General features: G+C 40.5%; 2 protein-coding genes across 9 annotated transcripts in view; one reads left to right on the forward strand and one right to left on the reverse strand.

Annotated features, from left to right (window-relative positions):
- Positions 1 to 15334, forward strand: part of MAPRE2 (microtubule associated protein RP/EB family member 2) — a 201849-nt gene extending 186515 nt beyond the window's left edge. For all 7 annotated transcript variants that reach the window (XM_069099899.1, XM_069099898.1, XM_069099895.1 and 4 more), the window contains 2 exons: positions 1714 to 1872; positions 11754 to 15334. In XM_069099899.1, the coding sequence (XP_068956000.1) occupies positions 1714 to 1872; positions 11754 to 11825 (231 nt within the window). In that variant the 3' untranslated portion in view covers positions 11826 to 15334. The remainder of the gene's footprint in view (positions 1 to 1713; positions 1873 to 11753) is intronic.
- Positions 15335 to 18339: 3005 nt separating this feature from the next.
- LOC138170507 (ethanolaminephosphotransferase 1-like) overlaps positions 18340 to 20384 on the reverse strand; it is a 164152-nt gene continuing 162107 nt past the window's right edge. For both annotated transcript variants that reach the window (XM_069099893.1, XM_069099892.1), the window contains one exon: positions 18340 to 19779. In XM_069099893.1, coding sequence (XP_068955994.1) covers positions 19714 to 19779 — 66 coding nt within the window. In that variant the 3' untranslated portion in view covers positions 18340 to 19713. The remainder of the gene's footprint in view (positions 19780 to 20384) is intronic.

Genomic DNA, 20384 nt, shown 5'->3' on the forward strand with positions numbered 1-20384 from the left:
AACAAAACGACATGAAAAAGACCGAGCAATAGTTTGCTTCAGTCTGCATTCAAACTCCGTAATTCTTTCTCTGCATGTGGATAGCCCTCTCCATCATGAGTCCTTCGGAGTTGTCTTATAGCTTTGCATTGCTCAGATAAGCCCAGTCTATCAAAGTCAGTCATCATAGATACGATGTGTCTGTCGTTGTATACGAAGTTCTCCCGGTTCTGCTCTCCTCACTCTGCATCAGTTTATAGAAGTCTCTCCAGGTTATTCCGAAGTCCATCTGCTCCTCCTTCCTTATAGCACCACAGTATTCCATGACATACATTCATATACCACAGCTTGTTCAGCCATTCCCCAGTTGATGGGCAGCCCCTTGCTTTCCAGTTCTTGGCCACCACAAGAAGAGCTGCTGTACGTATTTTTGCACATGCGGGTCCTTTTCCCACTTGTATGATCTCTTTGGGATGCAGCCCTAGAAGTATAAACCCAATCTTTTTCACTTGAGATTAACAACATTCAAAACTCCTTCTGCCTGAATGGCTTATTCTAGACTTGTCTTCGTAGGAGAGGACTGTGGTTGTGAGGACTGAATGAGATAGTATTTGTGAAGTGTTCAGCACAATTCAGGGCACTTTAATAAAATGCTTCTTATCCCTCTCCCCTCCCCCCTTCAGTGAATTTTCCTAGAAAACTTGGTGGTTTCAAGGCCTCCCGTCATCTTGGCCTTCTTCCTCTGGACCTTACTTTGTCAGTATCTTTCCTAATACACGGGCCCCATGAGTGAGCATGATGTGTATGACCAAACATTGGCGTAAGTGTTAAGTATCTAAAGGTAGTGGTAGGCTAGGGTTCAAATGGTTTATGCGGAATGGCTTTTACTGGCATAGCATCTAGGACCCTGGATAGAGACGGGAGGTGGGGGTGGAGACAGGCTGTCCTGCCGGTCTTTCTTTTTCTCCTGTTCCCAAATTCAATCCCTCATCCATCTGAACTGCCAGGAACTTGGAATCCAAAATATATCATGCTGAGTTGACTATGGCTGTGCCTTGGCCAATGGATTTGGAGGGTCTATGCATGTGTTTGTGTGTGGTTCCCATGGGATAAATGAAGACTTGAAATTCTGCTGTTTCTCCCTTTTCTGGCTTAGTAGCCTTCAAAATAAACAATCTCCCCTTCTGACCCATTTTCCCCTTCCTTTGATAATACCCAACTATGCTGAATGTTGTGGTGACATTTGGGGGAGAACAGGACAATTGTAGCCTTATAAACAATGTTGCCTAAAGGGTTTCCACGATAAATCTGAGGCAGGCACAGTAGTCCATGCAGCCCCACCCCCCCTTCTCATTTTCCCAGGACAAACTTTCTGAGGCTGCTGTTTCAGTCCAAGACCCAGCTTTTGAGCAGATTTGGAGAAAGACTTGTTTCCTGGCCAGGGAAGCTTATCCCCCTCCCTAATAGAGCTTTGTTGTCTAGGAAAGGCCATTCTAGTGCTGGTTAATAAACGCCCCATTGACTGAAGGGTAGGAGTAGTAAACTATTGAAATTGGGCATCTTGGCATGAGCTTGGGCCCCAGACAAGAGCCCTTTTGTTTCTCCCTTGTACGTAGCTTGGTCAGTTCTTCACTTACTTTTGTGTCTTTGCTTGGCTATATTCTTCTTTGCATGTGTATAGTTTGACTTTTTATTTCTTATGCTATATTTCCGGGTTCCCTTTACCTCACACAGGTACACTCGTTAAAACTTGCACTTGAAGGCGTGGAGAAGGAAAGAGATTTCTACTTTGGAAAGTTGAGAGAGATTGAGCTGCTCTGCCAAGAACATGGGCAGGAAAACGATGATCTCGTGCAGAGACTAATGGAGGTCCTATATGCTTCAGAAGAACACGTAAGTTTGAGGAAACTGGCTCACTTTTTTTTAATGAAAGTACAAAGATTGAATTGACTTGGAAGAGTATCTTCCACATCACCAATCTAAAGGTTCAAAATGATCAATAGCATGAATGCATGGAAAGAAGGTGAGGGATAAAGGTAGGGTTTGTTGATCTAAGAAGGGGAATTCATGCAGGTATGTTCCAAAGGTTTTTCAGTGCTCTGAGTAGGAAGAGTTTGATTTTATACTGTCTGTACAAGATGGCCCACTTCTTAAGGAAAGAGTACAAGCCTCAGACTAAGTGAGAGCACAAGCAAAAAAAAAATCATCCCAGTGTCTCCCCACCATGTTCTTCTAATCCTTTTCCTTCTCCACTCCCTCTCCCCCACCCACCCCAATGTCTGCTTCTCTTTCTTGGCCACCTGACGTGGTTACTCACTGCCAGCAAAGAACAGAGTCATCTACTAAGGACCGTACTTTGTGTGGTTTGAAAAATGCCTATAGAAGGCATCCTTTGGGGGGACATCCAACCACCATCAATGCTGCTCAGGACTACTTCTGCTGCTGGTGGGAGACCCATAATATGGTTCAGTCATGACAATGAAAAGCAGATGTGGGGAGCTGGAAAGGAACAGATTAAGAAGCTAAACTTGCACAACTTGAGACTCAGGGAAAAGTGAAGACCAGAGGAGGGTAAACAGGAGATGAAGAGCAAGTAATCTGAATCTCTAAATGCAGAGACCTAGACATGTGATCCTGGCACCAACCAGGGACCCACAGACACCTCACATAGAATTGGAATTTGCTATTCATTTCTCAGCATGGAAGGAGAGCACGGATAGCTAACATGTTGTGGTTTCAGAACAGCCTTTGAGACCATGTTGAGGTTGGTTGTGGGCATGCTGTCTGTGTTAGCTTTGGTTTCTCTCTGACCAAGAAGCATGCACATGCTCTGAGGGCACTGTGGTTGGTTGCTATGTCTGTTGATATTTTAATAGAATATAACTAGCCACCTATTTTATTTTTTTAATCTCCTATTCCAGTTGAAAACAGTCAAATGTTGACTCCATTCATGACTTGAAATCTCAGTTTCAATATGCAAGTCTTCTAACATGCAAGAAAATTATCTGTGGATAATACAGCTGTCCCATTTTTTTAGTTACCCTCTTTTTTATTCCTCCTTTTAAATCCCTATTACTTGATTATAAGTCCATGTGATGTAGGAATCCCATTGGACTTACATGCTACTCTGGGTAGACATCGTACTAGTTTTAAAAGATTCTTCTCGTCTACTACAAAAAAATGGGTGAATTTTGTTTCTGTAGTCACCTCTAATGCCCTTTATCCTCCTGGTGAATGTGTGGGACTCAGAGTCAAGCTTTGACTTCATAGACGGTTACTAACTTTATGACCTTGGACAAGTCACTGAATTAGTCCAGGCCTTGGTTCCTCAACCTGTAAAATGAGGATTTTGGACTAAATGGATTCTAATGTCCCTTGCCATTCTAAATCTCTGATTTTATGCCTGACTAAGATATCTGACACTAAACTCTGTCGAGTATTGGGAGCTTTTGAGTAATCATCCCGCATTCAATTCTTGCTCATCCTTGCTAATGGGGTAAGGGTAGGAGGCATAATTAAAATCTAGTCCCTTGGTAGTAGGGGGAAAGCTCAGTGCTCCCAGCATCCAAAAAGAAAGTCTTTTGAATGTTGTCAGTACCTCCCATACAGCTATACAGCTTTGTTCTAGATCTTGTCACAAGGGAAGGTTCACATTTATGGACTCTTTCGGAGAAAGTCCAATTTAAAGTCCACCAACCAGTCCTGAAAAATAGGATCCAGCAATGTAGGTGTCCTTTTCATTAGATTACTGGGTCAGTAAAATCCAGAACTTAAAGGCATGGCCAGGCCCATGCAAAAAATAGAGTAGTTGACTCTGAATGATAACTACTGGAAAGGCCCTCCTGGTCCCCCTTGCTCACCTGTCGTCTCAGATTTATTCCTTTAGTTTACCAATTGTCCTCTCCATTTAAAAGTGTAGATATGCCTGGGAGAGTAAATGCTGTAATCCTTAACAATCATTCCTTAATACAAGAGGTTTATCAGAAGTTTTCCTAACTTCAGGTTTTGATCACTGGGGAGGGAGAGAAGAATTGAATGTGGTGTGAGGGGGAGTAGAGACACTGAGTACAAAAGGGGCACAGACCAGGAAGATGACAAACAGACTTGGGTCGGTCCCACTCGTGAGCGGAGCAGACAGGACCTGCTTAGGATCATGGCTTGAATATGCCCCTCTCTCACACAGTCTGGAAGGAGACTTCCAGATTTCTTTAATTTGCCAAAAAGGAGGGCAGTAAGTAAAGAACATGAGATTCTGAGTGCAAAGCGCGGGATCTCTCCAACTCCCTGTTCTGCCACTTGACTGTAGGAGAGTCGTGTACCTCTGAGCAAGCCCCTTCAGTTCTTGGGGTCTCTGTTTCCTCATCTTTAAAATGAGGGTGTCTGGACTAGATAGATGAGCTCTTAATCATCGTTCCAACCTGAATAAATACCCTGGGCTCTGCACAGTTGCAAAACCATTTACAGCAAATCTTAAATAAATTTGTTCCTTGTTGCTTCCACTCACTGAACAATTTGGAGGTTACTCCCTTTGGAAGAGCAGTGTGCAAGGGAGGTGTGACTCAGCTCTCTGCTTCATCCCAATCTCCCTCCAGCCACAGAGAAATTTATTTTTTTTTTCTGTTTGGCTGAGTTGTTTTTTGTTTGTTTTTTTGGTTTGTTTTTTTTTTTTTGCTAAATTCACCTTTTCTGTAACCTCTGGTGTTGGGGAGTTCAGAAAGCACCACTAACTAGAAGGAGAAAGGGATGTGTGAGGGAGAAGAGAGAGTGTTATCATTGTAACTGTAATCCAAAGGTTATCTGAAATGTATACTGAGTGAGAATTAGCTAGTGACAGTAACAGACAGTAGGGATCTGGAAGAGAAAGAAAAGAGAATGTGAGATTACTTTCATTGTGGGGAGAGGGGAGGGAGAGGAAGATGGGACATCTTAAAATGCCAATTCCAGCTGGATTTCTTTCTAGTTTCAGGATAGAGATATACATATATCTATATATGTGTGTGTGTGTGTGTGTACATACATACATACATACACATACAGAGAGAGAGAGAGCATAAGGCTTTGTACCAGAATCACTCCCAATTTTAGTCCAGAGGGGATTCATCAGAGAGTATACTATGTTTTCAACAAAGTACAGGCCCTTTGATCCTGGATATGCCAAGTGTCCTTATTTAGATAAGACCAGTTCCTCTGTCTTAACCTTTGAGCTTTATGGAGGAAATGGCATGATTCTCAACCATGGCCCTTTTTACAGAACTAGAAGAATTTCTAGACTTAGAGTAAGTACATTTTCTCCTATACTGTATCTTGTCCTTTCACTAATGTCTCACTGACATGGAAAGGAAGTAACTCTCGGTTCTTGAAAGCTTGGTTGACCAAGCACATCCGCTGGGTTAGGGAGGTCCTACCAGGTTGGAAAGCCTCCTGGAATGGGCCCTAGAATGGCCTCTATATGTAGTGCCAGAAGACCAGCCTAGCTCATTTCAGAGACCCATGACAGAAGGCTGCCCTGGTGGATTTAATGAAGTTTCATGATGAATGTTGTCAACCATATCACCTCACAGACTCATCATGCATTCACATTTACTGCTGTGTTAGAAATCAGCAGAGTCATGGCCCTTTGAAGTATGTGTTGTTAGAACATCTAATCTGTCTTCTTTTTTTTTTTTCCTCATTTCTTCCTCTACCCTAACACCTCCCATATTACTAGAAACCTTCATCAAGGTGCAAGGAATTTTGTGTGCAATTAATAAAATGCTTGTTTATTGGTTGGAAACATGCTTGAGATCTTAGAAATATTTTTCTTTCTCCGTATTATCAGCGACCTCATATTTCTGCATTAAACTCCACGCCTACTAAATTGTGTTTTGGGCCAATGATACTTTACCCCTAAAGTTGTCCCATCCAGCAGAGGCCGCTCTCTAGCTGCCAAAGGCAGTATATCATCAGTTTTCAATGACGGGTGGGTGTACCCAACTAACTTAGAGAAATCTACAGCATTTTTTCATAAGTGTTGCTGATAATTCGGTGATAATAGTTTATATAGATCACATTTATTACAGCATTTTAAAACTTTCCAAGTGCTTTCCTCATAACAGTGCCTTGAAGGAATTACTAAAAGTATCATCTCCATTTTAGAAATGACATCACCGAGGTGACTTGCCCTGAGTCCCTCAGCAAGCCTGTTGTCAGCAAAGTCCGGATTCAGGGACAGGTATTCATTCCACTAGAATATGCTGCCTTTGCAGATGACAAGCGGGAGAGGACTCATTCCTCCGGTGCTCGGCTGTTGAGGGAAAACAATTGCCTATCCCTTTCCCAGAATGTCCTTGAGATAATGAAGGTGATGACTCATTAACTGAAGAATTTAAGGCCAGTTCTGCTGCTCAGCTAAAGAGAATTATTGGAAAGGATGGAGATAAGACAGTCTAAGTTTTGTTACTCTTAAGAGTATCTGGATTCAATCAGTTAATCAACAAGCATTTATTAAGCACCTATGTGCCAAGCACTAGGAATAAAAAGACAGAAGTAAAACAATCCTTCCCCCTGAGGAGCTTACATTATAATGAGGGGACAACATGCATAAAAATAGTGTACAAGGCACATTCAAAGCAGATGGGAGGTAGGATGGGGAGGAAAGCAGTGGTGGGAGACGAAACAAGGAAGAGCCTCATTCCCTAGAGGGTCCTCTGGCTGACTCTTAAAGGAAAGGCCCAAGTCAAAAGGGAGAATATTTCTGCTCACATGAGCCACAGGGGTTGACTATAGATCTGAGATTCATCTGAAAAGAAATGAAGGATTCTTTTATTCCTATTGCCAAATCCTTCCTGGGATGACCAAGTTTTGGAAGATGTAGACGTCCAAATGTTGGTTTTTTAATACATAGGCTTGAGATGTGATTGATTTTCAAGATGCTGAAGGCTTCCTGCCTCTCCACCAAAAATAGACATCCTCTTCTATTTAATATAAAGACTTCAGATATCTAGGGCATGACCTGCCATCCTCATGTTCCAACTCACATTGTTAAATTTCCAGGACAAATGACCACCGCTTTTATTATCCTTTACCTTTCAGTTAATCCTGAAATTAAGTCCTCTACTGAAGACTAACTGATCTGGAATTCTAATTGAGAGCTTTCCTTATCAAACTGGAGTTTTCTCATAGCTCTTCCACCCCCATCCATTATTCTCAGTCCCATCAGCACACACAGAGCTGGGATTCCTGATCTTCAGGATCCGGGCCAATGGCAGTGCATCCCCAGGCAGTGGTAGGAGCCCAGTTTTATGAATGCTTACGCTATGCTAATGCAAACTGAAGTTTTCCAAATGATTTTTTCCTTCTTCAGACAATACCTGAGAATAGGAAGCTACCATCAGTATCTCTCTCAGAACCTGGCAGACGGTTGTGGCTGATTTGCAATTAGGTTCTATGTGATCACTGCATGTGTCTACATTTTGTTTTGGTTTTCCCAGCCTCCTTGCCCTATCTGGTTATTAAGTTCTTTATTCTTTTGTCAGGGAAGAGAAGATGTTTCTGTGATCATAAAATAGAAATGTGTGGGCCAAGATCTCACAATTGTGCTTTATAACACGTCCTTCTCTGAATTATAGATGCTGTCCTCCAGACTCTCAGAACTTACACATCAAGCCTTTTAGTAATATGGGGGAATTTGTTGTTCGTGCCAATAACCTCTAATAAAAGTTGCCTGGGGACAGCAGTTTTTGCAGCAGATGTATTGCATCACTTAAGTGCTGCACTTTGAACAGGAATTCTGCAATTTTTATAAAGCCATCCTCACAGCTGCATAACCCTTAGAAGAACTGTTCCATAAAATAGTTCCCTTCTCATGAGCTCCTCTCTTAAGCAGCTTGGGACAAATCAGTTCAAAGTCTATAGAAACATTAGTGAGAGAACCTTCAAATAAAATCACCTCGGTGGCCCAGTGGATAGAGTGCCAGAGATGGAGTCAGGAAGACCTGAGTTCCAATCTGGCCTCAGACACCTCCTAGCTCTGTGACCCTGGACAAGTCACTTAACCTCTGTTTACCTCAATTTTGCCCATATTCTATTCTTCTCCATTAAACAAAGTAGAAATAACTTATTGGAAGCCAATCATGAAGTAATATAAAATAATTCAAATGATGCAATGTACTAAAGCATGGTTGACTATATGTGAATGTATGTATGGGGGGAAGGGTATCTATGTGTGTATGTATATATTTGTGTGTGGTTGTATAAGTAAAAGAATAGTTACATCTGCTAAGAGGTATAATGGATAAAATAGGGAGCCCTAGATTCAAATCCTGCCTCAGACACTCATTAGCTATATGACCTTGAACAAGTCACTTAACCATTAGGTGCTTCAGGCACTTCCCTAGGTCTTGTCTACAAAGTGAGAGATGTTTGCTTCTTGGCAGAGAGAGTTCCTTATGCTGATGAAAACACAGATTCGTTGTATATTCCCAAATTCTTCTGCTAAGAAAAAAAAAAACAAGCATAATCTGAACTTTCACATTAACAGGTCTTGATTATCCACATCATGGATTATCTATGATTTATTCCTCCCCAATTTGTTCCAGGTCCAGGCTACAGAGAGAAAGTATTGGGTCTAACCATTCCAGGTTGAGGGGAATGGGTAATGCAAACATCTGAATGTATATAAATGTAAATCTACATAAATATAAGTGTTTGTGTGAGCAGATTCTTAAGGCAATACTCCCCTCCCTCAGTGATAGGAGTAGAAACATACCTGATTTGGGACTAACCATACATTCTTCTCCTATTAACCCAGATAATCATTGTCACTTAATTTTCATTTTTTTTCGGGGGGAGGAGGGGAGTAGAAGAAATAAGGAACTGGGGGCTTAAGATAACTAAATTTGATGTTTCCTGGAAATTAGATGTCATTTTTTAAAAGTTTTTAAGCTTATTTCTGAAATAATTTTTAAATATTTGAAATAGTTTTGATGTCATTTGTTGTCACAAATGAACATTTTCAATGTAAGCTTTTGAAGTGAAGTGTCTTGGTCACACCTGTCTGGAACTCATTCTAGTAACCTCACCATTTGGGAGATGACTGAACCCCAAGTCAGTATACTAACACTCATCTCAGAGAAGAGTCCTTCACTAACCACCTACTTATAGAAAGATTGGTTATCATTTAACTGGAACACAGTTGAACCAATAAATTAAGAGGTGAGAGAGGTGCTGTAAGCAGGAACAATGGCAGCTCTAAAGAAGTGACAGAAATCACAGGTATCAGGGAGCACTTCGGGGAGAGGCTAGTTGGCTGCCTGCTCAGGTCTTGAAGTAGGGCCTGTGTCTGAGCAGAGAACAGTACAACAGTGGGTGTTCATGACGATAACTTCCCAAGGAAAGGTGAGGTTCTGTTCCACAGTGGATCCCACAGACTTCACGGATGGAGGCTTGGTGACCCTGGACCAGCCACTGAGTATATCTCTGTGACTTCTAGGACTCACCTGGTACTCACAGAGGCTGTGGTCTGCCTCACAGACCACATAGAGATATATATACAGACCACATAATATCAGACTGTAGCTTCTTCCTATGTTAATGCATAAAATTATAGATTTAGAATTGGAAGGAACTTTAGAAACTACCTAGTACAAGCCTATTCCAGAAAGACAACTAGAGTATTATTGGACTTGGAGTCAGGAAGAGCTGAATTCAGATCTTATCTCAGATACTTACCTAGTTGTACAGCCTTTGACAAGTCATATAACTCGCTTTGTCTCACTTTCCTCGCCCACAAAATGGGGATAATAGGGGAAGCTAGGTGATGCAATGAATAGAGCACTGGCCCTGGAATCAGGAGGTCCTGAGTTCAAATTCAGCCTTAGACACTTAATACTTACCAGCCATATGACCTTCGGCAAGTCACTTAACCCCGATTGCCCTGCCCTCCCCCCTCCAAAAAGCAAAAAAAAATGGGGATGATAGTAGCTCCTAGCTCACAGGGTTGTTGTGAGGCTCAAATGAGGCAATAGCTGTAGGCTTTCCAAGCCTAATACTATGATACTATGTCATTGTTAGCTATCACTACTATTGACTCATTTTACAAATGAGGAAACTGAGACCTCCATATCCAGTTGCCAAGTCTTGTCAATTCAGTGCCCATAATGTCTCTGGCATCTGTCTCCTCTCCTCTCTAATGCAGATCCTTATCACCTCTGGACTGTGGTTATAATCTCAGATCTAACCGTGTTATTTCCACACCTGAACAATTTTCCATGACCTCTTCTTGCCTCTAAGATAAAATATACAAAACCTCATCCGTGCCATTCAAGGCCCCCCACAGTTTAGCTCACAGCTACCTCTCTAGTCTTAGTTCACATTATTTTCATATGCGTATTACCTGCTCCAATCCAAATGGCCCCCAGGCTATGCCCTGAAGCAGGCATTAGGGGGCGGGGTATGCTTTCCACTGTACCACCCTGCTTCTTCATTGTCTGTTGAAGAGGACAAGAAAGTCCATAATCCATTTCATAAAGGTTTCTTTCCAAAACTGCAAAATAACAAGTCTGGTGCCTGAATTAACTCAACTACCCAGAACAATTTATTTCCTGGAGGTTCCATAGAGTTAGGATTTCTATTATATTGGGATTTTTTTAAGAGTCATAAGAAGTCTTCCCACTACCCACATATTCCTGAAACACGACTGATTACGTCAGTCTTTTGCTCAACAACTTTGAGTGGTTCCCCATCACCTGCCTAATAAAATAGAAATTGTTTATGGTAGTATTCAAGGCCATTACCATCTGGCTAAAACCCACCTTTCTAGCCTTATCTCACACCATTACCCTTCATGTGCTCTAAATTCCTTGCTTCCACCAACCCACCCCATCCTTATCCTGGCCTCTCCCATCTTTTTTTGGCTTTCTTTAGGTCATGATCACCCACGCCTAGAACAGACTTCTTGCCTGCCACCATCCCAACCTGTTAAAATACTTCCCTTACTTCAAAACCCAGGAAAATGTAATCACCTTGATGGCAGTCTTCTATGTGCTTGCACATAGAAGGTATTTAATAAATGATTATCGATAGACTGGCCCAATTCAGTTGCTAGATCTTCCCCCAAAGTGGCCTTAATCCTGCCAGGTGGAAGCAAGTGTTTCCTCTTGCAGTGTCCCTGAGCACTGTGGGTCTTCCTTTGCACCCACCGTATTCTGCTCCCTTTTACATAGTGCACCTTGTATAAATATGTTGTTCACTCTAGTTGTGAGTGGGAACACAGGATCTCAGATTTTAGGCTAGGATGAACCTAAAGGCCTTCTAAACAAACCTCTCCTCTTATGGATGAGGGAAGTAAGGCCAAGATAATAGGATTTGCCCAAGGTCTTAGAGAAAACAGCAAGACCAGGATTTGAACTAAGGTCCTCAGATTCCATATCACCACTCTGAGAGGAGCTATAGCTTATTCCACCTTTGTGTACTCAGGATCTTGGTTAAAAAATTGTCAGACTCCTGTATGAAAGAAATGAAAGGACATTCAGGCACTGTCACATCCCAGTGCCAGCTACTGATCTCTATGTCCTCAGGCCATATCTAGCCTGACTCACATTATTAAACTTAAGTCTCTATTGCATATAAAATGAGATGGATTATTCCAATATGAATTGGAAGGAGTAAGGGAAGTGCATCTAGGCCTGAACCCGACTCATCTTCAGAATGGAGTCGGGCTGCCCATTTGGGGAGGCGTTGGGGGCTTTATTCACAGCAAAAGCTTTTCGGCTGAAGGCTTTCTGTCTGGTTTGCAGGAGAGTCACACGGAGGAACAGGAAGCAGAAGAACAAGTTCACGAGCAGCCCCAGCAGCAGGAAGAATACTGACCTGTCTTCACATCTCTTGACACTTTTCATTTTGTTGTGGGAACTTTTCTTCTGGAGAATTGGAACATGTGTGGCCTCAAACATGAAAGAAACCCTTTGCTCTCCATCTGCCATTACCGTGGACATAGTGCAGTGAGTGCCAGCCAAACCACTGCGATCTCTGCTCGCCACTTTGCCAAGACGCGTTAGCAAAAGTCTGCTCTCTGGCTGTCCACCTGAGAGATTATAGGGTCACATTCTTTCAACTTCACCACTTGGCTGCTTGAGATGGGTTCTGTCCTTTTCTTTCAAAAAGAATCCCCTTCCCCTTGTCTTAGTATGACACCGTTGTAATTTGATATATGGTATTTATATTGGCATCTTACAACAAAATGTTACTGGATGTCACATACATTTGTGGTGCTTCGATGTTTGCAAGTCTGTCTGCCTTTGAGCATAAATTTGGTCAAATGATGAATTGGAACAAAGGGAAAAGAAATACTTGAGAGCGAAGCCATAATGATAACGGCATATTTTCCTGGGTGAGGGACAGGAAGGCTTGTGCCACTACAAATCACATTCTCTCTCGATTCACAAAACTAAAGATAAAACAATGGTTTCAAAGGACGGAAAGTCCCTTCAGTGTTTTACACATCAGCATGTTAGGCAACCACACAGTATGTTGTTATTTTTGGAAGATCTGAATCCACTTAAGAGGAAAAAAAAAAAAGAAAACATCTCAATTTTCCTTATTTTTCTCCCCTCTTCCTCTCCCCACCTCCTTCCCCTGCCACCAGAGGTTTTCATGGTCTTTTCTTTCTCAGGGTCCTATTTGGTGGATAAATAGATAGATAGATAGATAGATAGACATACATACATACATAAATACATACATACTCCCCAAGATGCTGCTGCTCAGTATCTTCAGACCAAAAGGGTTCTGGGTATGTAGGTCAGAGAGTGGCCCTACTGCCTTCTGCCCCTCTCTCCCTTTCCTTATTGGTACCCTAGGTGAATGATAGTTATTGTGGATTTCAGTGTCTCTCTTCCCGACATTCAACCTAGAGGAAGGGAGAGGTCTGGCCAAGGTCCATTGGCTGCCAGCTAGCTCCAGAACCAATGGCAATTCTTAAAGAGGATTAAGTTCTTCTAAAAGAATGACCATAAGGAATGGGTTGCAGCTAGCTGTGTTTGTCAAGTTCTGTGCATGCCATGACAGGACATTTCACCTGAAATTGAAGTGATGCTCTCACTAGTGGAAGCACAACCTCTAAAGTCCCCTTCCAGCTCTAAATCTATGACCCTCTGACCTCCAAGGGAGACATTTCTGCAGTCTGGTATGGACTCTGCTGCCTAGGATGCTGGAGTCATATGCCAGAAAGATCCATTGACTCCCAATAGCATTTGGAATATGGAATTTTTCCTCTTCATAGGGCCCTTCTTATTGTTGACCTCTGCTAAACAGTGACAATTTATAAACAAATACAGCAAATATTAATGTATTAAAAGCATTCCTTATTTTTTAACTAAAATTTGCACATTTTATTAGTCTCTTTCTGACTCTTCATCGCCTTTTTTTCCTCCCATTTGCAGTTGGTGTTGCTTCTTGGTTCATTTTGCTTGGTTTCCAATTTTTGATTTATTTTCACTGGTTATTTGATTTAGCAGGTACAACGAAAGCAAGAAACAAGTGCCCCTTCCACCCAACCTGATATCGCCCCCCCCACCTAACTAAACAGCTAAAATAAACTTATGAATGATCTATTTCAAAGTTTTGAATTTATTTACTAATTGATTAAACTCCAGTTCTAAATTCACACTAGAGCTGAAGGTTTTTACCAATAAAAATCTTCTGCTCCAAATAAATCTTCTGCAGCAAAGTGGTGTTTATTGAAGTAAATGTCCAGAAGGATGCTTGTATTTTGAGGTTTTGCCCTATATCCAGTATATACAATTCACTGTGGAAAAAAAATAGACATAAATGTAATGGGTTTTGTTTCCCTCTCTTCTCTCCATTGCTTTCTCTCTACAGCAGACAGCATAGTAGCTCACCCCTCTAAGGCTAGATAGGTTTTCTAGCCTGGCTCTCAACATTGACATCCTCTCCCACCTGGTAACAAGTAGTGGTAATGCTATAAGTCTCCCACCTAACTTTGCTGCATTTCTAAAGCTTTGTTTAGTCACAGCCTTCCCTCAACTTAAAAGCCAGCTGCGAAAGTGCACAAGGAAATATGTGAAAGGAAATTTTCTTCCAAGAGACATAATAAACGATCATATGGTCCAGAATAGATGGGCAAATGGACAGACTCTCCTTTTTTGTCCTCACAGATTATAACAACTCTTAGTGGAAGTTTATGAGCAGGAGTTTCTGACTTCAGCAGCAACCAATGCCAGCATAGTTATTCCCTGAGGACCCATCCCCTTTCTAGGGAACAGCTAGGTTTTGAAGTCTCTCTTCCAGAACCCATTATATGATTCATTGAATAATTTCCATAAGCTTCATTGATGACAATCCCTGAGACCACCTCATTCCTGCCATCTTCTCAGCTGAAAAAATGTGGGTCAGATACACTTTCCTGTCCTGTAAAGTAGACTTACTTGCTCCATCCACCAGATTTGATTAATCTTTCCAAGATTTCCACAACTTTGGTTAAGATCAAATTGTTCTTCATTCATTTAGAAAAGAACTAGAAAATTTTCCTCTTTCATGTTTCTTAACAACATTAAATTGAGCTGCATCCCAGGCAAAGTAGGCCCTTTATAAGTTGTTGATACTTTCACATTGTTTCTCTCTCAGTTGATCTTTTTCTGCAGGAGCTATCTGAACTATCTATGGAGGAAAGAGAGTTGGGTCCCTTTCCAGATCCTTTCTCATTAAATAGTGAAAGCTGTGTTTCTCACCTCAAGCATCCTGAAGTATGTCTTCCTCCTTAGACCACTGATGGCAATGACTGACCCTGCTGCCCTGAGCAGCACCCCCTTGAGGAATACCTTTCCTTCTCCCCTTCACATAAATTCATTCTCTGTCCACTCCTCACATCCACCCATTGAGCCAATTATAGCACTTTCACCACTTATGTCAGGCAGGAAGTGATTGACGTAGAGGGCAAGGGGAAAACCCAATCTCTTTCTAAGCAGAAACAAACAAAAACACCCCAGGTGACCCGAGAGAAGTAAACTCCAGAAGGGAATCAAGGCCTCCTCTTCCCTCCCTGGTGAGTAATCCTGTTATTCCGTTATGGTTTAATATGCATTCGTAATTACTTTTAATAAATAGTATACCATAAAGCTTTTGTTATAGATTAAATGTAAACTGAAAGGAATGTAAACATATGTATTGTTAATTATAAATAGATAAGTAATGGCATAATAGATGAAAAAGGCTTATTCAGATGTATCACACTCATTTTACTTTACCCATCAACTGTCGCATGGTAGAGTAGATTTTTTTGTCTCTGAATATGTGAATAACTTGACTTGCGTTTATCTTTTTACATATTTAATAAAAAAAGTATATGTTAAAATCTTCATAGATCTATAGACTTTAAATTTTTACTGTCAAAATTAGCATTTAATGAGCATGTGGATATGTATGGGTTTACATGCATTATTGGAGAAGGTAGTTTTTTTTAAGTGCCAAATGTTTTCGTAGGACATGTAAGCTTCACATTTTGGTACCATAGATCGCAACCTTGTCGGGTATCTGTATTACTCAGAAATCTTAATGAAAATATAAAGAGAAAAATAAAAAGAAATAATTCCCTTGAGAAACAGTTCCACTTGCAAAGACCTGAAACTCCAGCAGCAAGTACAATTCTATGAGGTAAAACTGGACAAGCCTGAGGAAGGTGGGACTAAGGAGTAGACACCAAGGGTGTCTGACATCAGGATGGTCCCACATTGAGCTCTGTAGCAGAAAAGAGAAGGACTCTAGCCAAAAGGCCTATTACAACTCAATAGCTTTTTGAATAAGGATTTTTTTTCTTTCCCAAGCCAATCCTTCTTATGACTGACCTTGGCTAGAAGTATGACAATTTGTAAACAGATTGCAAAGTTCAAAACAAGGAGTAAGTAGGAAAGCTCATTAAAACCTAACCCTGAGAAGCCACCTAGAAAAGTACAATATTCATTGGAAGGGAATTCACTCTCCACCCAGTGGCCTGCAGAGCTTGGAAGTATAATGGATGGATGCTTTTGCTTCCAGAAGGAAAAATCATCTCCATACTGTTTTCAAGCACCACCTAGAGGTCAATTTAGTTTCCTTACTAAGCTGTTAACCAGTCTGGCTGAAAAAAAGATTTGATTGATTTAATTTATTATTCATTTGTCAAAGAGGAGGGGACAAGGGGAAATGAAGGACAGAAATGCAGAGATAGGCATAATCCTAGTGCCTAATTCAGCTTCCCCTTGGGTACACTCTTGACACAGTGGGGTCTATAAGCCAATACTCATATGGTAAAGTCCCTCTGCTGAAAGAAAACACTCCTTTTGATGTCAGATTATTACAAAAAAGAAAAAAATTCTTCAATATTCTGGTGGGTCCACAACTTGTTTAAAGAGATTCATTGCAGATTATGGTGAGCAAAAGTCCCTTGTCATTCAGACATACTGTGAATAAGATTCAGTCTGAGATTCTCTCAAAATAATCCATTTACTCTCATTACTGGTATAGCAACAGGGCTTTGAATCACACAGACATGTTAATCTTACTGGAATTCTGCCATATTCCCAGTCTAAGATAACAAACAGGTTTTTCATATAAATTTTTAAAAATTCCTAGAATCATAGAGTATTCCCCAATTTGGAAACCCAAATTGTTAGATATATGGTTGCTGTGATTATTAGGACTGATGGAATTATTATGGACTCACAAATTTTCATTCTCAGCACAAACAGAACAATACTAAATACAGTCTGCTTCCAAGAGGAATATCAGACCATTCATTCATTCAGCAAATATTTGAGTTCCTACCGTGCTAGTGTTGAAATCAAAACTTCCCAATGGACATTTAACTATTCAACTCCTCTCTCACCAGACTTAATTCTTTACCTAACTGGGAACTATAAGTATACTTCCCTTCTCGGTGGGAGAGGTTAAAAGCAATGAATCTTCTTGTGTAACAAATAAAAATATCGCAAATATATTGGACTCCGGTGGACTATAAGAATGACAGGAGGCCTTTGGACCACAGACTTGCATCATAGTCAGATGAGTCTAAATCCCTCAGCTAGGTATGAGCATATGTAGTTTGCATTTGCATTATAGGAAAGTGCAACAATGTGTTAATGGACCTCGGAACTTAACCACATTATTATCCCCAAAAGAAAATGGAATCTCTCTTGAGAGGAGCTCAGCATTTCTTCTCCAACTCTTTTTTTTTTTTGCTTTTTTTTTTTTTTTTGGAGGGCAGTTGGGGTTAAGTAACTTGCCTGAGGTCACATGTCTAGTTTTTTGTGTTAAGTGTCTGAGGCTGGATCTGAACTCAGGTCCTCCTGACTCCAGGGCCAGTGTTCTATTCACTGCGCCACCTAGCAGCCCCCCAACTCTTACCTGAATAAGACTATCTATAACACAACATATGTGATAAGGGATCAACCAGCCTTAGATTGAAAATTTCAAAGGAGGCAGCACATAACACTTATGGATAACCCTAATTGTTAGAAATTTTTTCCTTACTACTAACATAAATTGGCTACTTTACAGTGTTCATTCATTGCTAGACTTGGAGTCAGGAAGATTTGGGTTCAAATTCCATCTCATATATTTACTAGCCCTTAGTTGCCTCATCTGTAAAATGAGAGGGTTGATGAACTCAATGACTTGAAGGTCCCTTCAGTTCTAAATTTATGATTCTATTGTTCTAATACAACAGGACATATAGGCATTTCCCTGTGTAGCAAAATTCCACTCCTTTTATCTTGATGTGAAAACATAATCTGTCCAATTCATTAGTTACATTACACAATAAAACTAAAAAGAATAATTTTTAAACATTCCTTTGACTCCTTTTCTACGATGTGTTCAAAATTCTGACAACTTAAAATAATATTTAGAAGTATTAAAGTGTTGGAGAAAGATTTAATTCCCATAAATGTGTTATACTTTCATTTCATCTAATCATAGAGCCAAGAATTATTTACTAAAAACACTTCTAATCCAATATCTGGTTATACAAATATAATATGATCTCTCTAGCATCTCCTAGGACAGTTTTTCTGGCTGATGCATTTCCCAGAAATGGAGTATAGGACATTTGAGCTTGAATATTAGTTTAGGAAAGGAACCTAGTCAATCAGGCCTACATATGCATACACTTTCCTAATATCTGGACAATATTCAAGGCATAGGGAGAAAGAACATTTTCATTTCAATGTCAGAGAGTGACTTTGGAATTAAATGTGTCCCCAGTGCTTCCTTTCTAGATAGCAAATCCTTAACTGAAGACATTCTCACTGTAAACACTAAACCATATAACATGTAAACTAGAAAATTACAGATCAGTTAATCTCTCCATTCAAAGGATACTGAGAAACATTTTCACTTCAGTGCTGTGCATTTATTGTTATTATCTTTGTTAAAGATGGAAAAAAATACCCTTTAAGACCAAAGGTTTACTAGGCACAGAGTGAATGAATTTATTTGCCTCAAAGGTGAGTAATCTCATGTTAACAGTAGATCCAAGAAAAAAGACCCCAATAGCAGCATTCATTCAGAGAATTCATATCATTACCTCTTCAAAATTCACAAGGGTGGAGGTTATTTTTGTATATGAACAAATTCCAAATGGTCTTGTGTGTATATATACTATGTTTACCACATGGAGACATTTTTATAAAGTATATAATTCTTAACTTGGAACACACATGATTATGTAAACCATTGACTATTTGGGAGATGCCCTAAGCATGGTTTCTGTGGATAAAACTTATATTAACTTAATTTACATAGACCTTAAAAATAGTACCTAGGACCACACAGCTATGCATCAAAGCATGACAACTGGAAATAACTTCACTTTGCTCCTAAGGAATATAATGATTGTCCTAATCTAATATGCTTCATCGTGAATCTGTTCCAGTTTTATTGGCTTTAATTCTCCTAAGGTTTCCTTGCTGCACTGTAATGAATCTCCCTATTCTCATGTGGCTGTGTCTAAAGATGATAAGCATGTATGGAAAGCACTTGGCAAACCTTAAAGGGCTCCTACAAAGTCAGCTGCTCTTTTGTTTTTATTCTATGACAAAACAATAAATTGTTGGGAGGGTTTCTGTAGCTCTCCATTAAGTACCTGCCAAACGAGGCATGTGGTTTTGCTTTTAGGATTAAGCTTATCAGAGGGTACTGAAAATACCAAATAAGGGTTCCCAAACAACTTGACTTAGAAAAGCTACTTCCTGAAATCCACTATGACCATCAGCTCCATGGTTCTCAACCGTAGCTTCTGCCCAAACATGGATGTGGGAGGAGGAGGTGTAGAAGGGAAGAGATGCCTCCTGCCTTCTAAGGTATTTCAGGTATCCTGCAACATCCGTGATTTCATTCTGTTTTCACACCAGTCCAGTGAAGGAGTTGGCAGAGGCATGCGTGCAGGCTTGTCCAACCATATGAGGGCTCTTTGACACAGGACCCATATGCTCACTTGGCAACTTCCTCTGGGTTTTAGAGGCACAGCCACACACTCCATATTGCTTAGAATCCTCTGCTAGAAAGGGGCTGGAGAGATGTAGATGTGGGAGTATGGAGTTTACATTCAAGACACAAGAGAAGCACACCACTTTAAATATGGATTCCATTATATTCATTAAGTATATGAAGATATGCTTTGGTCATTCAGGTACATTGAGTCTCACTGTTCCTAGAAAGAAGGAACATCAGGGCAGATCTTGACTGTTCCTTGATAACACATACTTATTCCTGGGCATGCTTCTTCATGGAAAAGATGTGAATGTTCAAGTGTTGACTTAATTGTCTCCCCTAGAAGACATGGAAAGAAATGGGGGGAGGCGGAATTAGAGACTATTACTTGATTTCCTTTTCCAGCTATAGAACAGTATTGTCCCCAAACCCATTCTTTAGGGATAATGCTAGATCGCCGTAGAAAAAAAAAATTATTCCTCAGGGGCAGTATAGTACTAGCAGGGAAAGAACATTGGATTTGGAGACGAGGGACCTTGTTCAAGTCCTGGCTCTGCCACTAACTACCTGTATGACCCTGGGCAAGTCACTTCATCTCTGGATAGCAGTTCCCTCATCTGTAAAATCAGAGGATTGAACTGTATGACCTTTGAGGTCCCCTCTAGGTCAAAATCTATGATTCTGTCTCTCATCATTTTGTTATACACTAAAGTATCCCATCATTGCGCCCAGGGTATTATAACAATAGCCTTGTCACCTATACAAAGAGAGGTGAAGTTCAAGGTCAGTACCTAGTTTTGTACAATAGGGAAAATGTCATTTATGTAGATGGAAGATCTTAATATTTATTTTGGATTTGCTTGTATGCATTTCAACATGCTAACATAAGGATCAGCATGATATACTGTGGGTAGATCACTGGGCCTGGAATCAGGAAGATCTGG

Source organism: Petaurus breviceps, unplaced genomic scaffold (assembly GCF_028583685.1).
Source record: "Petaurus breviceps papuanus isolate PSGF00001 unplaced genomic scaffold, PetGlider_PUasm1.0 38, whole genome shotgun sequence".
Lineage (NCBI taxonomy): Eukaryota > Metazoa > Chordata > Mammalia > Diprotodontia > Petauridae > Petaurus > Petaurus breviceps.